Raw genomic sequence first — 20,971 nt, 5'->3', positions numbered from 1 at the left:
CTCTCTTGCCTCTGGACACGTTCAAACCATCGAAGTCTGATCTCTCGAACCTTGTGTCCAAAACATCCAACTTTGGCTGCCCCTCTAATGAGCTCATTTCTAATCCTATCTAACCTCACTCCGAGCAAGAATATCTTTATCTCTGCCACCTCCACCTCTGCTTCTGTTGTCTTTTCAGTGCCATTGTTTCGAATCCATACATCATTGCTGGCCTCACCACTGTTTTATTATCTTTGCCCTTCATCCTAGCAGACTCTTCTGTCACATCACACACTTTCTGCCAGCTGTTCCAACCTGCTTGGACTTGTTTCTTCACTGCCTTACAACACTCACCATTCCTCTGAATTGTTGACCCCAAGTATTTTAAGTCATCAACCCTCGCAATTTCTTCTCCTTGGAACCTCACTCTTTGCCCTCCACCCATCTCATTCATGTATATATATTCTGTTTTACTTCGGCAAGTCTTCATTCCTCTCCTTTCCAGTGCATGCCTCTATCTTTCTAATTGTTCCACCACCTGCTCCCCGCTTTCACTGTAAATCACAATGTCATCTACAAACATCATGGGTCAATGGAATTCCAGGCTAACCTCATCTGTCAGCCTATCCATTACTACAGCAAACAGGAAGGGCTTCAAAGCTGATTCCTGATGCAGTCCCACCTCCACCTCAAATTTTTGTAACACCTACGACACACTTCACCACTTTTCTGCTGCCCTCATACATGTCCTGGACTATTCTGACACATTTCTCCATGACACCAGACTTACTTATGCAGTACCACAATTCCTCTCTTGGTAGTCCACAGCCACCTCTCCAAATTGCTTCCATACCTTCACAGGTATGTCACCAGAACCAACTGCCAATTGCCATTTTCTGGTCCTTCACACTTGGCTCTTCTACTCTTCCTTCTCTCTCATTTTCTTCATTGATCAACTTTTCCAAGTATTCTTTCAATCGATTTAGCACACTACTGGCACCCAGTCAACACATTTCCATCTCAATCGTTAATCACCCTCACCTGCTGCACATCCTTCCAATCTCTATCCCTGTGTCTGGCCAACTTGGAGAGATCCTTTTCTCCTTCTTTTGTGTCCAACCTGATCTACATGTCATCATATGCCTCTTGTTTAGCCTTTGCCACCTCTAACTTTGCCCTTCGTCACTTCTCAGTGTATTCCTTTTGCCTCTCCTCAGTCCTCTCAGTGTCCCACTTCTTCTTCGCTAACCTCTTTCCTTTTATGACTTCCTGTAATTCGGGGTTCCACCACCAAATCTCCTTCTCTCTCTTCCTGCCAGAAGACACACCAAGTACTCTCCTTCCTGTCTCTCTGATCACCTTGCCCGTAGTAGTCAAGTCTTCCGGGAGTTCCTCCTGTCCATCGAGAGCCTGTCTCACCTCTTTCTGAAAGGCTGCGCAACATTCTTCCTTTCTCAATTTCTACCACAAGGTTCTCTGCTCTACCTTTGTCTTCTTAATCTTCCTACCCAGCACCAGAGTCATCCTACACACCACCATCTTATGCGGTCGAGCTACATGCTCCCCTACCACTTCCTTACAGTTAGTGACCTCCTTCAGATTACATCGTCTGCACAAAATATAATCCACCTGCGTGCTTCTACCCATGCTTGTAGGTCACTCTATGTTCCTGCCTCTTCTGGTAAAAAGTGTTCACTCCAGCCATTTCCATCCTTTTTGCAAAGTCCACCACCATCAGTCCCTCAAGGTTCCTTTCCTGGATGCCATACTTAGCCATCACTTCTTTGTCACCACTGTTTCCTTCACCAGCATGTCCATTACAATCTGCACCAATCACAACTACCTTCCAAAATTTCTCTTTCAACTCTAGGTCACATGCTCCCTGTGGAGCATAGCCACTAATCATACATACCACCCTCCATTTCAAATTTCATCCTCATCACTCAATCTGATACTTTTTCCACCTCCAAGACATTCTTCGCCAGCTCTTCCTTTAAAATAATCCAAACTCAATTACTCTTCCCATCTACTCCATGGTAAAATAATTTAAACCCTGCTCCCAAACTTCTAGCCTTACTACCTTTCCACCTGGTTTCTTGGATGCACAATATATCCACCTTTCTCCAAATCTTCATGTCAACCAACTCCTGAGCGTTTCCTGTCACAGTCCCAACATTCAAAGTCCCTCCACTCAATTGTAGGCTCTGTGCATTCCTCTTCTTCTTCTGACAAATTTACTTTCCCCCTCTTCTTTGTCTTCGACCCTGAGTAGCTGAATTTCCACCGACGCCCTGCAGGTTAACGGTGTCAGGGGTGGGCGTTGTTAACCCGGGCCATGACCGATCCGGTATGGTCTTCTTTAGATTAACGCTCATGTTTGTTTGGCACAGTTTTATACCGGATGCCCTTCCTGACGCAACCCTCTGCATTATTCCGGGCTTGGGACTGCCCTACAGATTGCACTTTTTGTGTACTGGATGTTATGTGTGTGTGTGTATTTTTATTCTTTATTCTCTTTATTTTCCTTTAAGTTATTATGCTGCAGTTCTTTTGTGGTGCGGTTTTCTGTCATCCATTTCAGTTATTGTGATGGGGTTATTTTATGATGAGGAATTCTGGAATGTTCCGAGGTGTGCCTATATGAAGATGAGAAAGACCGTCAACGGAGCTTCTTCACCGCACCACCGCTTGGGACAAATTACATGGATGCCTTCTGTCTTTCTTCTTTGGAAATTTCCGGAACAGTTGCTCACTTGAGATAATTTTACCCCAAGGCCCGATACTATTCTGAGAGACACTAGAGCTCTTTAGTCTCTGATTTTGAAGGATGCTTTGCCTTTTTCTGCAGTCTACAGCTATCTGAAACGCGCTAACATGAAAACTGTCAATGCACTGTTATGAACTGACTACCCTCTGCCGGGTATGGATGATTGGATTGATCACGTCGGTCAAGCTACATATGCGAGTAAGTTTGACCTTCTGAAGGGCTTCTGGCAGGTGCTGCTCAGAGACCGCGCTAAGAAGATTGCGGCATTCGCTACACCTGATGGACTATCAATACAAAGTGATGCCGTTCAGCTTAAAGAATTCACCAGCAACGTTCCAAAGGCTCGTCAACAACATGACATCAGGTCTGGAAGGTGTCAAAGCCCACATAGATGATGTCATCGTTTACACCATGGAATGGGACGTTCACCTGATGAGGAGTCGTGAGTTCTTCGAAAGACTGTTGGCAGGGAAACTGACTGTCAATTTTGCAAAGCGTGAGTTTGGAAAGGCCCAAGTTGAATTCTTGGGGCATCTTGTAGGGCACGACCTGGTACAACAGGTTGGTGGTAAGGTGGAGGCTATTGCGCGTTTCTCAGTTCCACAGTGTCAGACAGAGCTCATGAGATTCCTGGGCATTGCAGGCCATTACTGGAAATTTTGCCAAAATTTCTCTGATGTTGTGTTTCCATTTACTCACCTTTTGGGGAAAAGGGTTAGATTTCGGTGAGATGGCAGTTGTCAAGCTGCTTTTGAAAGAGTCAAAGTCATATCTGTGAATTCTCCAGTGTTACAGGCACCAAACTTTGAGAAAGCATTCAAATTGCAAATTGATGCAAGTGATGTAGGTGCAAGAGGATGACTCAGGTCTTGATCATCTGGTGTGCTTCTTTTCCAAAAAGTTTGATAAACACCAAAGAAATTTTTTGACCGTTGAAAAGGAGACAGTCTTTTATTGGCTTTGCAGCATTTTGAAGTGTACTTAGGTGCTACAACATTTCCGATTGAAGTCTTTACTGATCACAATCCCTTAACTTTTCTTCACAAAATGAAGAATAAAAATTAGAGACTTATGAGGTGAAGTTTGAGTTTGCAAGGATTCAATCTTGTGATCAAGTTCATGAAAGTCGAGACAATGTTTGTGCTGATGCACAAATGCTGATCCATTTTCCAGAGTGTAAAGTTGTGTTTGTACTTGATACTTCTGTTGTATTTTTCTTTTTTTTTTTCTGTATTTTCTGTTTTAACATGTTTTAAGTGTTGCTTCATTATATTACAACAGAAGGTTCCTCTGTAACTTTGTTTTCCTTAAGGGGCAGAGTTTTATGTGTGTGTATATTTTTATTCTTTATTCTCTTTATTTTCCTTTCATACTTTTAAGTTATCATGATGCAGTCTTTTGTGATGCGGTTTCCTTTCATCCTTTTATGTGGATTGTGGAATGTTCTGAGGAGTGCTGACATAAGGAAAGAGGAAAGAAAGACCGTCAACGGGGCTTCTTTACACTGCACTGCTGCTTGGAAAAAATACACGGACGCCTTCTGCCTTTCGTCTTTGGACATTTCTGGAACATTCGCTCACTTGAAATATTTGCTGGAAAGAACATTTGCCTGTTTGGGAACATTCGTTCAGCGTTGGTGACTATTGGGTCTTTGAACTTCTATTTTATGTTAGTTGTTTTATCATGCCAGTGTTGTTGTGTAAGTTATTAAATTGTCTTAAACACTACAACTGCTTTGTCACATTTTGCTGGCTTGAGCAAAGGGGACTTTAGTCTAAATCCACACGTAATAAAAGTGGGGGCTCGTCTGGGATCAAATTCATTTGACATTTCAGACATCTGGTTAAAAGAGTTTGTTAATTTTTTTTGCATATTTGCAACTTAAACTGTGAAGCCAGTGTAATCTTACATCCACTCCAGTGGGTGGCAGTGGCTTCCTCACTGTCACAGTGTGTCCGGAGAGGATTAGCTCAATGTTAAAATATGAAGTAAAGTATAAATAAATATATAATAAACCCACCATGGGAATTTTTTTTAACAGGAAAGAGAAAGAGAGGCGGGTAGAGACGGAGACAGTGAGGGAACGCAAAGTCTCCCAAAAGCTAAGGCGAGGAAGTATGATGAATCGTATGTAGCACTTGGCTTCACAGTGACTACAATGAGAATCGAGAAAAGACCACGGTGTTTACTGTGTGTAAAAATATTGTATATACACATAAAGAGAATACACCCCAATCGTGTTGATATGCCGGTAGTTTTTTCAGCCAAAATGTAACGACTATTGCCATTAGTCATTTTGCTTGGTGAATGCAACTTCAGCAAACCAGCGATCAACATTTAGCAAGCTAAATGAATTAAATGTACAAATTCTAGGGAATGATAAACATGGCAAGGCGTGTTGGTGGAATTAAGGATATCTTCGAAGTATTCTCCCCACTGACTCACAACATCCTGAGTTGAGATCAGCAGTGCCCCACCCACACTATGCACAGTGGACCAGAATTTCCTCGAAGCTGTCTTGAAGTCATTCTCCATGGCCTTACCGAACCCATCCCATGTTTTTGCCTCAGTGACCACCGAAGCTGCATTCAGCTTGGCCAGCCGGTACCTATCAGATGCCTCGGGAGTCCCACAGGCTAAAAATGTCCGATAGGACTCCTTCTTTAGCTTGACAGCATCCCTCACTGTCGGTGTCCACCAATGGGCTCAGGGATTGCCGCCATGACAGGCACCAACCAACCCTGTAAAACAGCCCGGCTCGGCTGCGTGATAAGCCACTTCGGCGCCGAAAATGACCCACCCCGGCCAAGGCGCCGCATACGGCGTTCACAGCCTCGGTGAAGGCTGTGCGTCGGGCTCGTTGACGGCGGCAGCTCTGAAGAACGCTGCCGACAATGCCACACTCAGCCGCGTGCGATGATAACGTCGTAAAGCGATCTGGCTCGACAGTGTTGTTCATCGCGGACGGCGGCGGCTATGAACAACGCCGTAAAGCAGCCCGGTTGGTTTAAAATGAGCCGCCCAGGCCGAGGTGCCGCGTACGCCGTTCATGGCTTTGGCGAAGGCTGTGCGTCGGGCTCGCGGACGGCGGCGGCTCTGAAGAACGCTGCCGACAATCACGCACTCAGCCGCGTACAACTACAACGCCGTAAAGTGCCCGGCTCAACGGTGTTGTTCATCACATACGGCGGCGGCTTTGAGAAGACAGAAGTGGATCGGACGGGGAGGCGGTTTGGCCGTGATCGCATATCATCTGAATATGGCTCGAAACAATAGGGTAATATTGCCCCGGTAACTTCACCCGGTTGTGCGATGTTATCTTCTTCCAAAAGAGCTTCCGTGTCAGAAGTGGCGTGTTCGTCTCCTATAGTAGGGTCCACCCCGTGTTTTTAATGGCGAATGTCCAGGTGATGTCACGGACAGGGGATGCAGCCAATATGGCGACCAACTTTGCGCATGGATGATGCGCTATCCGCTCATATTTATTTTTTCTATAGACATTGAAGTGAATATGTTATATGTATTTTTCATGACAATATCTATTTTAGAATGTTTATAACCTTTAGAGTGTTGGTCTATGGTTTATCTTACATAAAATGCACAAATACACTCGTATTAAGTTTTAAAAATATTGGATGGCTCTTTTGGAATTACATTTTAAAATATTTGCCGTTTATGGCTCTCTCAGCCTAAAAGATTCCCTAACACTGGATTAGTGTATTACATTTTCTATCTTTTTGAATAGGTCTCTTCACAGTTAAAGAATCACTTAAGCATTGACAACAAGACATTTGTAGGTCAATTGTTAATTCCAACATCACATTTTCTAAATGTGTTTCCGATTAACTATTACAGTGTTCCCTCATCATTCATGGGGGTTACGCACAACAACCCACCCGTAGATAACAAAATTCAACGAATCATGGATGCAGTGTTGAAGAACCTATCTCTGACATGTACCATATTTTGGCAACCTTAAGGAGCACTTAAAACTTTTGAATTTATTACCAAATGGACGGAGCACCTTATGTGCACAACAAGTTCCATAATCTTTAAATGTTGTGTGAGTTGTCCAATGAAATACACCTGAACACACTGGTTACATTGTTAGCATGCGTGCCAGCACGTGTTTTAGTGTGTATCCAAGCTACCATATGATGCCACTCACAAGGCTTTTAGGAACAATTGCGATGTTACATTTGTAATCAGAAGAAGCTTACATTGTCCCACATACTCCCAGTGTATGCAAGTCATTACTCAATATGTTGTTCACAAAGAGCCAGATCCTGCTTCCCCAAATTAAATAAACAGCTTAATACCATTTAGTATAAAGTAATTCTGGAGCCAGGTCTCCGTTTAAAGGGTTAAAGTTCCTCTTTTCTCCCTAGCGTAGCACTCCAGGAAGCTCCAGAGGGACAGAAACATGTGTAAGCTGGTAGTGACGAACCCGCCTTGATCTCACAGGCACTTTTGAAGTGTCGACCCTGCTTCAGCGTTACCTTGTTCAAAAGAGTAACCGGCAGATATTGAATTATAATAAAACACCCTAATTTAAGGCTGCTTCCTCATGTTATGTCTGGTTGGCACTTTGAACACCCTAGGTAAAACCGCCTGTGTGAGACTGTCGGGCTGTTTGGTCTAAGCATAAACCAAGATTGGCTTTAAAAAATAAAGTGTATGTATTGTTTGGGCGGCACGGTGAATCAGGTGAAAGTGGTGGCCTCACAGTTCTGAGGTCCCGGGTTCAATCCTGGACCTGCCTGTGTGGAGTTTGCCTGTTCCCCCCATGCCTGCGTGGGTTTACTCCAGGCACTCTGGTTTCCTCCCACACCCCAAAAACATGCAACATTATTTGGACACTCTAAATTGCCCCTAGGTGTGATTGTGAGTGCGGCTCTTTGTTTCGATGTGCCCTGCGATTGGCAGTCAACCAGTTCAGGGTGTATCCTGCCTCCTGCCCGTTAACAGCTGGGATAAGCTCCAGCACGAACCGCGACCCTTGTGGGGATAAGCGGCTAAGAAAATGGATGGATGACACGATGGATGGAGTGAATGTTTGTGTTAGTAAAATGGACCGTAAAATGGAAGAGACATTTTAAATGCTCTAAGATCACAATTTAATCAACAGAATTTCGCAAGGGCACAGCACAAATAATAAAATAAAAGAATACATTTCAAAAGAGGATTATAAATACTCACTCTTGATGTTATTTAAATCTCACAGTTGTGTCCTTGCAATGTAAGACACAGATGATCAACACTGTATACAGCAATTCATATAGTATATTCAAACAGTGGCGAGCGGTCATAATAAGATATACAGTATATATGTATATATGTAGATACATATATATATATATGCAGTCACTCGCATTTGAAAAATGTACGGGTGTGGTCAGTCATGCTCGCAAATATAGTTACGGGTGTGTTCCACCAGTCATGCCCGCAGATAAAGTTGCGGGTTTGATTAGGGATGGAATCTCAAGACATTAATATAACTTACTGGATTAATATAACATAACTGTAAATTAAAAATTAATAAACAAATACATAACTAAAATATAAAATTAAAATTTCAAACTCAGAAATGTTAATTTCCAACTTCAAATGATGTTAGCTATGTTCTTAAGGAAGAGGTGGCTAAAAATGTATTGGAGGTAAAAAGAGTATCAGATCGAGTGGTGAGGATAAATTTTGTAATTGAGGGTGTTGTGTCTAATGTGATTAGCGGCTATGCCCCACAGGGAGCATGTGACCGAGAGTTGAAAGAGAACTTCTGGAAAGAACTAGATGAAGTAGTTCTGAGCATCCCAGACAGCGAGAGAGTTGTGATTGGTGCAGATTGTAATGGACATATTGGTAAAGGAAACGGGCGATGAAGAAGTGATGGGTAAGTACGGCATCCAGGAAAGGAACTTTGAGGGACAGATGGTGGTGGACTTTGCAAAAAGGATGGAGATGGCTGTAGTGAACACTTATTTCCAGAGCGGAGGTAGAAGCACGCAGGTGAATCATATTTTGTGCAGACGATGTAATCTGAAGGAGATTACTGACTGTAAAGTAGTGGTAGTGGAGAGTGTAACTCGACAGCATAGAATGGTGGTGTGTAGGATGACTCTGGTGCTGGGTAGGAAGATTAAGAAGACAAAGGTAGAGCAGAGAACCATGTGGTAGAAATTGAGAAAGGAAGAATGTTGTACGGCCTTTCGGAAAGAGGTGAGACAGGCTCTCGATGGACAGCAGAAGCTCCTGGAAGACTGGACTACGACAGCCAAGGTAATCAGAGAGACAGGCAGGAGAGTACTCGGTGTGTCTTCTGGTAGGAAAGAGGAGAAGGAGACTTGGTGGTAATGGATAGGCTGACAGATGAGGTTAGACTGCAATCCCCTTGGACCATGACGTTCGGAGATGATATTGTGATATGCAGTGAAAGCAGGGAGCATGCAGAGGAACAATTAGAAAGATGGAGACATGCACTGGAAAGGAGAGGATTGAAGATTAGCCGAAGTAAAACAGAATATATGTGCGTGAATGTGAAAGGTGGAGGGGGAAGAGTGAGGCTACAGGGAGAAGAGATAGCGGGGGTGGAGGATTTCAAATATTTAGGGTCAACAATCCAGAGCAATGGTGAGTGTGGTAAGGAAGTGAAGAAACGGGTCCAAGCAGGTTGGAACAGCTGGCGGAAGGTGTCTGGTGTGTTATGTGACTGAAGAGTCTCTGCTCGAATGAAAGGCAAAGTTTACAAAACAGTGGTGAGGCCAGCCATGATGTACGGATTAGAGACGGTGGGACTGAAGAAACAACAGGAAGCAGAACTGGGGGTGGCAGAAATTAAGATGTTGAGGTTCTCGCTCGGAGTGACCAGGTTGGATACGATTAGAAATGAGCTCATTAGAGGGACAGCCAAAGTTGGATGTTTTGGAGACAAGATTCGAGAGAGCAGACTTCGATGGTTTGGACATATTCTGAGGCGAGAGAGTGAGTATATTGGTGGAAGGGTGCTGAGGGTGGAGCTTCCAGGCAAAAGAGCAAGAGGAAGACCAAAAAGAAGGTTTATGGATGTGGTGAGGGAAGACATGAGGGCAGTTGGGGTCAGAGAGGAAGATGCAGACGATAGGCTAAGATGGAAAAAGATGACACGCTGTGGCGACCCCTAACGGGACAAGCCGAAAGGAAAGGAAGAAGAAGAAGGTCTATACCAGCAATGCTTTGAAAATGCTGAAAGTTTACTTTACTAAAACATTACCGGTGTTATATCCCATAAATGTTTTCAGTGGAACAGAATTTCCTTTGACATGGCTTATGATGTTGATGACTTTCAACGTAAATGCGCTCGCTGTACTTGAAGAAGCTCTGAACATGCACTTTTGGCATTACTCGAGGCCCTGGCTAGCCTTTTTTCATCATTAGCCATTTTTTCTTCACCAAAATACATTTTCATTAGCCACTTTTCTATAATCATAGCCATTAAATACCCAATCACCTGCCGGTCAAACTATATCACTATAGCATGGCTTTCTTGTTCTTCAGGTTACATGCATACAAATACAATACAAATGCAGATGTAAATGTGATACAAGGAATTGTATCCATCCATCCATTTTCTTCGCTGCTTATCCCCCCAAGGGAGTGCTGGAGCGTATCCCAGCTGTCAACGGGCAGCAGGCGGGGTACACCCTGAACTGGTTGCCAGCCAATCGCAGGGCACATTGTTACAAACAGCCACACTCACAATCACACCTAGGGGCAATTTAGAGTGTCCAATTAATGTTGCATTATTTTGGAATACGGGAGGAAACCGGAGTACCTGGAGGAAATCCACGCAAGCTTGGGGAGAAAATGCAAACTCCACTCAGGCGGGTCCGGAGTCAAACCCGGGACCTCAGAACTGTGAGGCCAACGGTTTACCAGTTTTACCACCGTGCCGCTCACAAGGAATTATATTTTTGTTGGTAAATTAATCTAATAAACATTAAGAATGACAGAGATGTGTCATAAAAATAAACAAGTTTCTCAATCCTCTTCTATACTTCTGACTGTAGAAAATAACATCAGTGTTCAACACCAAGTTTTTCCATGATTCCTGAGAGAAAGCTTCTCTTTTTATTGCTCACCCATTTACAGAAACTTGTATCAAAAGCAAACAATTCTTCCTCGGGCCTTCAATTTTAACGATTAATACTTAATTTAGACTGAGACAGTTCCTTTAAGTGCCACTGTGAGGCCAACAGTGGGTTCAATCCCAGCCCTCCCTTCGTGGAGTTTGGATGTTTTCCCCGTGCCTGCGTGCGTTTTCTCCTCCCACATCCCAAAAAAATGCAACATTAATTGGACATTCTAAATTGTGCCTAGGTGGGATTGTGAGTGCGGCTGTTTGTCTCGATGTGCCTGTGATTGGCTGGCAACCTGTTCAGGGTGTACACTGCCTCCTGCCGGTTGACAGCTGGGTTAGGTTCAAGAACTTCCACGACCCTTGTGAGGATAAGCGGCTAAGAAAATTGTGGATGGAGACATATATACATCCAATCACAGGGCACATGAAGACAGAGAACAGTCGCAATCACAATTATTATTATTGTTATTGAGATGTAAAAAATGCTCCATGCCACAGCAATAATTGCACCTGTGCGTCAACCAAACAGCATTTACCTTGTTTCCAGAGGCACATTTCTACCCAGCACCCAGCTGTCTTGCAGCGGGACGCTCTCTGGGGGTGTGGTCTGCAGCTCGTTAGGTGATTGGGCAGGCACAGGGGCCAGGCTTCCAGTGGGAGGGGTTGGTTGTTTTCCAGAATTCAACGATTGACCAGAGTGATGTGCAGAGTCCAGTGATTCGTTGAATGCTGTTATTGAAGGTTGCTGACGATATGGTGGCAGAGTAGTTGTGTGGTGATTGGATGGTTGTTCTGTAAACATGATCAAGAAAAGTATGACTTGGGATATGCTTGACTTTTATCACACAGATTTGAAAAATAATGAGTCACCTGAAAGGAATTTAACAATTTTTTAAAAATTTTGTTTTACTCATTTTCTATCCATCCATGCATTTTCTGAGCTGCTTATCCTCATGAGGGTCACAGGAGTCCTGGAGCCTATCCCTGCTATCATCAGATAGGACACGGTACACCCTGAACTGGTTGCCAGCCAATTGCAAGGCACACAGAAACAGACAACAGCCGCACTCACAATCCCAATTGACTCCAATTAATGCATGTTTTTGGGATGTGTGAGGAAACCGGAGTGCCACGCAGGCACGGAGAGAACACGCAAACTCCACAGAGGCGGGGCTGAGATTCAAACCCAGGTCCTCAGAACTTTGAGGTTAATGCCCTAACCCGGGGGTCGGCAACCTGCAGCTCTTTAGCGCTGCCCTGGTGGCTCCCTAGAGTTTTTCAAAAATATTTGAAAATGGAAAAAGACGGGGGGAGAGAAATATAATTTTGTTTTAATATGGTTTCTGTAGGAGGACAAACATGACTCAAAAATTCTTAACCTTTTCCAGTGCTGTAAGAATATGTTGAATAAATATTACATTTTAACATTTCTGTGAATGAAGATCTGCGTCGTAGCCTGTGACAAACATGTCTATCAGCAGGGCGGGATGCTAGGCAGGTGGCTGTTGTAAACAAATCGGTGGCGATGAATCCCAACGGGAAAAAGAGAAAAATAACCAAGGAGAACAGAGGATTCAACGTTTCTTGGACTGAATCATTTGTATTCATTGCCAATGCGGAAGGATTGCCTGAATTTTTGCTTTTTAGCGAATAGTTATCAAATAACAAAAAGAGTTGTTTGGAAAGACATTTCCAGGGAAGGGAATTTTCAGGTATCCAGTTGGGAAAGAGAGAACAAGTTCGATTGCATTACATCTGGAGAAATTAGAGGAGCGCAAAAATCAATTTAAGAAGTGGATTGCATCTCCAAACTCCAATGCTGCTACAATTTTTGTTGTAACCCGGGAGATAATAACGCATGGAAAAACATTCACTGATGGAGTGAGTTGACCAGTGATGTCCAAAAACCAAAGTCAGATTAAACAGGTAAGAACACAATCCTGTCATAGGCATGTATTCAGTAACAAAGTAGCAGTAGTAGAAAAGTAGTATTTTTCAAAAGGTTGGTTTTATTTTTATAAACGCAGGCTGCGTTTTATTGCACTCTGTTTAGTGCCAGATAAGGGACACTTTATGCACGTTCCAATGTGTTGTTTTTTCAAATCTTCAAAATAAAAATTACATCAAAAATCCGATTTCTTTATTGCATTTCTTTCAAAGCAATGAAACATCATTAATTAAAATTGTAATGTAACTTGTCAGAATTTGATCCAGTTGACCAAAAAAATGTAGAGAAAACTGTTCAGGAGTTGAAACCATTAATGAGCTGTCTCGACTCAATACCATCTGACTTGTTCAAAACTAAACATCCCTAAGCTTGCTACCCTTAGGTCAAATTCTTCAAAACTTTAATATTGACTTCCATAGCTATGCAGATGACACACAGTTATATTTAGCAGTGTCTCCAGATAACTACAGTTCAATTGAGGTATTGTGCCGCTGTCTAAATCAGATAAATAACTAGATGAGCCAAAATTTTCTTTAACTAAATCACAACAAAAATGAGACAATTGTTTTTGGCAATAAAAAGAGAATTGCCGTTAGTAAACACCTGGACCCTCTAGCTTTAAAAAAAATCAAAGACCGAGTCCGAAACCTTGGTGTTCTGATTGATTCTGACCTGACTTTCACCAATCATATCCAATCAATTACAAAAACTGCCTTCTACCATCTGAAAAACATATATAGAGTGAAGTCTTATATGTGTCAAGCAGACCAGGAAAAGCTCATCCATGCCTTTATCTCAAGTAGACTTGACTACTGTAATGGTCTTCTGACTGGACTCCCCAAAAAGAGTATTAAACAGCTGCAGCTCATTCAGAATGCTGCAGCTCATGTTCTGACCAAAACAAATCGGTCAGAGCATATAACTCAAATCCTAAAGTCCTTGCACTGGCTCCCAGTCAACTTTAGAATATATTTTAAAGTTCTGGTACTAGTCTATAAATCACTAAATGGTTTAGATCCTGAATACAAGAAAGAAATGCTGACGAAATACAAACCCAGTAGAACTCTGAGATCGACTGACTCAGGTCAAAAAAAGGTGCGCAGAGTTCAAAGCAAACATGGTGAAGCAGCATTTAGCTATTATGCTGCACACAAATTAAATAAGTTGTCAACAGAGGCGAGGTCAGCCCCAGGTTGAATCCAGGTTGAAAACTCTTCTTTTTGCTCATGCTTTTTAGTATATATCCACTTTTGGATCATATTACTTGCACTGTATGCAGTTTGCCATTTTTTTAAATATTGTGTCTCATTTTTATTGTTTTTGTCCCGTTTTAAATGTTTTGTCTCTTTGTTTTCAAATACCTTTAATCATGTAAAGCACATTGAGTTACCTCGTGTATGAAATGCGCTATACAAATAAATTTGCTTTGCTTTGCTATGTGCTCCACGACATGACCTGAGTCTGTCACCTCACGACCCTACTGGGCTTATATTCCATTAGCTTGTGTGAGTGTGTGTGTGTTTTTAAGGCCTTTTTAAAATGAAGTTTAAGATGTTTGTGTCTGGTTTCTAGCAGATGAGAGGGAGGCTATAGAGAAATTATAATTTAGGTTGCAGGATGTGACTCACAAATCAACCAAAATCATTGTTGAAATGGAAATCACAAATTGTGATAGGAATCAAATTGTTAGAACAAATCTAACTGCCAAAATAAATTGCTACAATCTATCTATCTATCTATCTATCTATCTATCTATCTATCTATCTATCTATCTATCTATCTATCTATCTATCTATCTATCTATCTATCTATCTATCTATCTATCTATCTATCTATCTATCTATCTATCTATCTATCTATCTATCTATCTATCTATCACCTCAAAAAGAAGTTGGGTCTTTCCAACTTTACTCTATATCGATTTAAATCATATAATTGAGGGAGAAAATTCAATGTCAGTCTTTGAGATCATATATCTAAGAAACATGACAACTGCCATGGAATTCCACAGGGACGCTGTTTTGGTCCCTGTTTCTTTTCATTATAGCGCTTGGTGACATAATCACAAAGCATAACATCTACTTCGATGAGTATCGCATGACTGCATATATAATTGGTTGGCAACAAGTTCAGGGTGTATCCCGCCTCCTACCCGAAGATAGTTGGGATAGCCTCCAGCACTCCCGTGACCCTCGTAAGGATAAGCAGCTGGGGAAATGGATGGATGGATAGCTGAAATCTCAGATACAGTGGGCTTTCAGACATAAAATTGTAAGACTTTAATTGTTGCCATGTCCTTTGTTGTAATATTTTCAATGTTCTTTGATGTTTCTTTTACTGTGAAGTACTTGACGCCGTAATCTTTGTACAAAATGTGCAATAAAAATAAAGTATATCACTATTATTATTTCTATTATTTTTATTTATTTGTCTGAAAAAAATGTATGCTGAAAACTCCCTGTATAATGTACTGACACAAAAAATACACACACATGCGTGAACACACACAAAATCCCACACAAGGGGAAACAGAAGACTAACTTGAAGAAGGACCAATACAGCTGTTGTGTAAGATTTTTTAATCCTTCCTGTGTAAGTAGCTATTGAAATACAACTGCAAATGAAATTTTTTATAATGTGAAACACCACCAATCACTGGAGCAAAACAATTTCTCTGGTGTGTGGTGGAAACATTGAACTGGAAAAATCTGAAAAAAATTTTCCTATTCACTGTGATTGTAATGGTCACTAGTGGACATGCAGTATTTGTTAGGTGTTGAAAATATACACTGGAACCACGGAGATCGAACGCCTTAGGATCATAAAAATAGGACTTCGACCAAAAAAATCTGTGTAAAAAATGCTCTGGTGTTTGACCCAATTCTCGGAGTCCGAACACCCAAGCAAAGCTGAACCCATTTTGAATGCAGAGCCGAGTCAAGCCGAGAGAAGCCTAACACACATGGCGTTGTGCAGAGACAAGACACTGCCTACTTCGAGTCCAGCAGGCAGATATAGTGTGAGCATGCAGATTTGTGATTGTTTCTCAAGATTAAAAAAAATTAAAAATCCCAGTACTTTCTATACCTTGGGCCCAAAGAAAGGCAGCGGTGCTATCAGCAGAAAAGAAAGTTGAGCGAACCACAGTGGATTTAAGGAAGGACATAATTGTATGAAAGTGGGGTGTGTTGTGTGTTATGGCTCTTGCTAACTGGTATCGTATGGCTGTGCCGCTCCCGATCAACCGATACTGCTATTTCTTCATTAGACGAGGATAAATCCGGGAAATCAGCGCTGGGCATAAATGATGTCCCATGTAATTGAGCCTTTATTGCAGCACGGTACACGTCACATCTGCGCACGTAGGTCATGTGACTCGCGAAAATGGCAGTGCCCCTGAAAATTCATAATTCTCAATAAAAATCTTCCCAAAACACTATTAAATGAGAGAGGATTTAATATCAACATTGTCAAAATAGAGTACATATTACATGACGTATTGGATACATTGTTAATGTTAATGAAATGAGGATTTATTTTAGTTGGTTGAAGCATTCTGTTCTGACAATCACAAGGACCAGGACAAGAACGTCCTGTGGCCTGTCCCGATATATACAGTGAAGAAAACAAGTATTTGAACACCCTGCTATATTGCAAGTTCTCCCAAATAGAAACCATGAGGGGTCTGAAATTTGTGAGAGAGGTGATCTAAAAAGAAAAATCCAGAAATCACAATGTATGATTTTTTAACGATTTATTTGTGTGATACAGCTGCAAAAAAAGTATTTGAACACCTTTCTATCAGATAGAATTCCCTCAAAGACTTGTTAGTCCACCTTTAAAAGTCGAGCTCCACTCCATGTATTATCCTGAATCAGATGCACCTGTGTGAGGTCGTTAGCTGCATAAAGACACCTGTCCACCCCATAAAATCAGTAAGACTCAAACATGTAACATGGCCAAGACCAAAGAGCTGTCCAAAGACACAAGAACAACGTTCCCTTTAAACTGCGCATCTGTGCACTTGTTGCACACTCAGCGCAGATGAAGAGATCCAGCACAGTGAACTACAACCTAAGCGCCCTTTTTTTTTTCTTTTTCTTTAAACACGGCTAGCAAAGAGCTGGTGCTTGGCCACACCCAGCCACACATTCTACTTCCTACTTTACCTGACTCCGCCCTCCTCCGGCTCTTAAAGGGGTACACTCCTAGTTACAATCACCATCCAACACCAAGCACTGCTTATGTTAACTCTTGATAATAATGGTAAAAGTAAAAAAAAAAAAAAAAAAAGAAATGCAGTTGCTTTAATGAATGTTGGAATATGTGAATAATGGTAGAAAATGTGGTGAAACTGGATGAGATTTTCTCTTTTTTGAGTGAGAAAGATCTGGTCTGTAGCCACAGTAGAAAGTGCAGGATGAGATTGTGTTTAATGTTGAACTTCCACCTTTGCATAGCCTGAGGATGAAAGCACAGACGACACAGTGCCCAAAAAGGTTATTCTGTATTTTAAATATAGGAGGCAACATAACATTCACCCTAAAACTGTTTGGGAGCATCATTCAACTTTCAACATGCATTGTGAAAGATATTCTGCTAGCAATAATTCTGTTTTACACCAAGAAAAAGAAACGGGGATTTCATTGTGGGTTAAAAAAATAAATAAACGAAACAAAGCTGAAAGAGACATTTCAAATGTATGCTTCATAGTTGGCTTGGTTTGGTTGGCAATGTATTTTTTTGTTTGTTGACATTTTCAGTGTAAATTTGCAAAAACACGAAATTGTTCTTAAAAATGTACTCATGGGAATGTAAATGCTGTAATCTTAATCTTTGAATGAGCCATGTAGCTTCAATGGATAACAATGATGTGACCACAAAGCATACGTCTGACGTTGCTCACAGTGGTCAAAGGGAGCACACGTGGCCTTAGTGTGGTTGCTCAGACACGTAAAAAACTTAGAGGGAAGATTGCACCAGATATAGAATCGTACAACTCAACACGGCTGGAAAGGGCTATGAAGAAATTGCCAAGCAGCTCAGTGAAAAAAGGTCCACTGTTGGAGCAATCATTAGACAATGGAAGAAGCTAAACATGACGGTCAATCTCAATCAGATTGGAGCCCCATGCAAGATATCAGCTTGTGGGGTCTCAATGAACCTTAGAAAGGTGAGGAATCAGCCCAGAACGACATGGCAGGACTTGGTCAATGACCTGAAAAGAGCTGGGAGCACCGTTTCCAAGGTGACTGTTGGTAATACACTAAAACGTCATGGTTTGAAACCATGCATGGCATGGAGGGTTCCCCTGCTTAAACCAGCACATATCAAGGCCCGTCTTAAGTTTGCCAATGACCGTTGGATGATATAAGGACTCATGGGAGAAGGTTCTGTGGTCAGATGAGACCAAAATGGAACTTTTTAGTCATAATTCCACTAACCGTGTTTGGAGGAAGACGAATGATGAGTTCCATCCCAAGAACACCATCCCTACTGTGAAGCATTGGGGTGGTAGCATCGTGCTTTGGGGGTGTTTTTCTGCACATGGGACAGGACGACTACACTGTATTAAGGAGAGGATGACCGCGGCCATGTATTGTGAGATTTTGAGGAAAAACCTCTTTCCCTCAGTCAGAGCATTGAAGATAGCTGGGTCTTTCAACATGACAAAGCACACAGCCAGGAAAACCAAGGAGTTGCTCCGTAAGATGAATATCAAGGTTCGGGCCTGGTCAATCTCCAGACCTAAACCCAATAGAAAATCATTGGAGGGAGCTGAAACTCCGTGTTTCTCAGCGACAGCCCAGAAACCTGTCTGATCTAGATTAGATCTGTGTGGATGAGTGGGCCAAAATCCCTCCTGCAGTGTGTGCAAAATTGGTGAACAACTACAGGAAATGTTTGACCTCTGTAATTGCAAACAAAGGCTCCTGTACAAAATATTAACATTAGGTTTTTTATATTTGCAGCTATATCAAACAAATTAATCGTGAAAAAAAATCATATATTGTGATTTCTGGAATTTTCTTTGTAGATTATCTCTCTTGCAGTGGACATGCACCTACGATGACAATTTCAGACCCCTCCATGATTTCTAAGTGGAAGAACATGCAATATAGCGGGGTGTTCAAATACTTATTTTCTTCACTGTATACTACCACTACATAAGCACATGCACAAAGATTATTATTAATGATTGTTGTACAATAATTTTTTTGAAAAACAATACAAGTACAAACCTAGCAAAATAGAATTGCAGATAATTGCTAATATTTTGAGCATATGGGTAGCAGCAAATTGGTGGAATAGGTAGAAGGGTTTTCCTGATTTTTTAGGTCAACTTTGGGGTGCACATTATACTTCAGGATGCATTATGCACGAAAAATTACGGTATTTATCACATTTCCAATTCCCACATTTTCAAAATGAATTTCACATCCAATGTGCCGCCAATCCGGGCCTCGCTTCTGTGGAGTTTGCATGTTCTCCCCGTGCCTGCGTGAGTTTTCTCTTGATGGTCTAGTTTCCTCCCACATTTAAAAAAACATGCAAAGCAGGTTAATAGAAGACTCCAAAGTGTCCATAGGGGTGAATGTGAGCGCAAATGTTTTTGTGTTCATATCTGCCCAGTAATACACTGGTGATCAGTTCAGGATCTGCCCCGTACTCACCCAAAGTCAGGTTTGATAAGCACCAGCACGTCCGAGTGAGAATAAGCCTAATGCAACATGAATGAATGAATGAATCTGAATGTTCAAATACAAATACACAGTAAAAAGAAGATCTCAAGGTACAAAAGTGCCAAGTTCTTTTCCTCTCTCAACGAAAACCATCTTTTTACTGAACATAACCTCACATCATTTGTGACTCAGGGTGCTTTCACACATGCACACTCCAAACCTCTAGTTCCTTTCTCCCCTTGCGTGATACGAGGTGAAAGGTGCCAACATGGCAAATGAACTCAAAAAATTAAAGAAGTTAAAGAGACCTTCAACAAGTGGTGGTATTGGTATGGTTCCTGATGTACTCTCCTATGGTTAGCATCTGATGTTAAATCCACCTGACCTGGGTCTGGCTCCTCTTTTAAATTGTGTGACGTAGTGTGTGCTCAGTACTATTACAACTTTGGCATCGGCAGCTAACAGGATGAAGCCAGATATTATTTATTTGTTCCTACCACACTTGAAAATCTTTAGGATGGTGTGTCACTTAAACAACCATTACCTAAACGGACACAGTATCCTGGGTGTAGCACATTTGGAGTTACCACTCAAAGGTAAGCTCAATATTGGTGCCTTGTTTCATTTCGATGGCCTTCTTTTGCCTTTATATTTACCATTAGACACACCCACACACATCTACACACACACACACCACACACACACACATACACGCACACTTACACACACACACACACACACACACACACACAAACCCTCTACTCATGTATAAATATGTTTGGGGTCTTTTCACATCCAACGTTCATACCACTTATCCTCACAAGGGCCGCGGACCTGCTTGCGCTTATCCCATCTTTCTAAAAAATAACTTAAGGTTTTGCTCAGGGATTATGAATTCTCAAACTATACTTTGGTGTTAGGGTATCAATAACAGTTGAAAAACTTCATTGTGTCAAACAATATTTTATTTGATTAAATTTAATTTGTAACAAATTTAGTAACTTGTATTTAATCCCACCAAGATTGCACCTACTTGATTTTAAGTTACAGGTGGCCTTGCGTCCTTGAAAATTCAATGTAGCTCAGACATGTCCAAAGTCCGGCCCCTGGGCCAATTGCGGCCCGTGGACAAATTTTTACCGGCCCGCGGCCTCTATCATGAAATCAATAATATGCGGCCCGCCAGCACTGTTGACCACAGTATAAAATACATGTGTACAAAAAGCTATTTTTCATATTTTTTATTTCACCAGAAGATGGCAGTAGCCCTGTGGCCGCACTCTGGCCGCCGTGACCCTTGACCTTGCGTGATCGTTTCAGCCCAGCCCATTTCTAACATGGCGTCTGTAAACAAAAAAAGGAAAGTTGACCGCGAGGGCCGCCGCTTCCAGGACAAGTGGAAATTTGAGTATTTTTTCACTGAAATACGAAACAACTGTGTCTGCCTAATTTGCCAAGAGACTGTGGCTGTTTTCAAGGAA

The 20,971-nt window shown here is 41.8% G+C and overlaps 1 protein-coding gene across 8 annotated transcripts in view; it reads right to left on the bottom strand.

Moving 5' to 3' along the window:
- Positions 1 to 20,971, bottom strand: part of tenm3 (teneurin transmembrane protein 3) — a 338,666-nt gene that overhangs the window by 217,632 nt on the left and 100,063 nt on the right. For all 8 annotated transcript variants that reach the window (XM_061830594.1, XM_061830598.1, XM_061830595.1 and 5 more), the window contains one exon: positions 11,396 to 11,651. In XM_061830594.1, the coding sequence (XP_061686578.1) occupies positions 11,396 to 11,651 (256 nt within the window). The remainder of the gene's footprint in view (positions 1 to 11,395; positions 11,652 to 20,971) is intronic.

The sequence above is a fragment of the Syngnathoides biaculeatus genome, chromosome 9 (genome assembly GCF_019802595.1).
Source record: "Syngnathoides biaculeatus isolate LvHL_M chromosome 9, ASM1980259v1, whole genome shotgun sequence".
NCBI lineage: Eukaryota > Metazoa > Chordata > Actinopteri > Syngnathiformes > Syngnathidae > Syngnathoides > Syngnathoides biaculeatus.
This window is presented reverse-complemented; position numbering and strand designations above follow the sequence as displayed.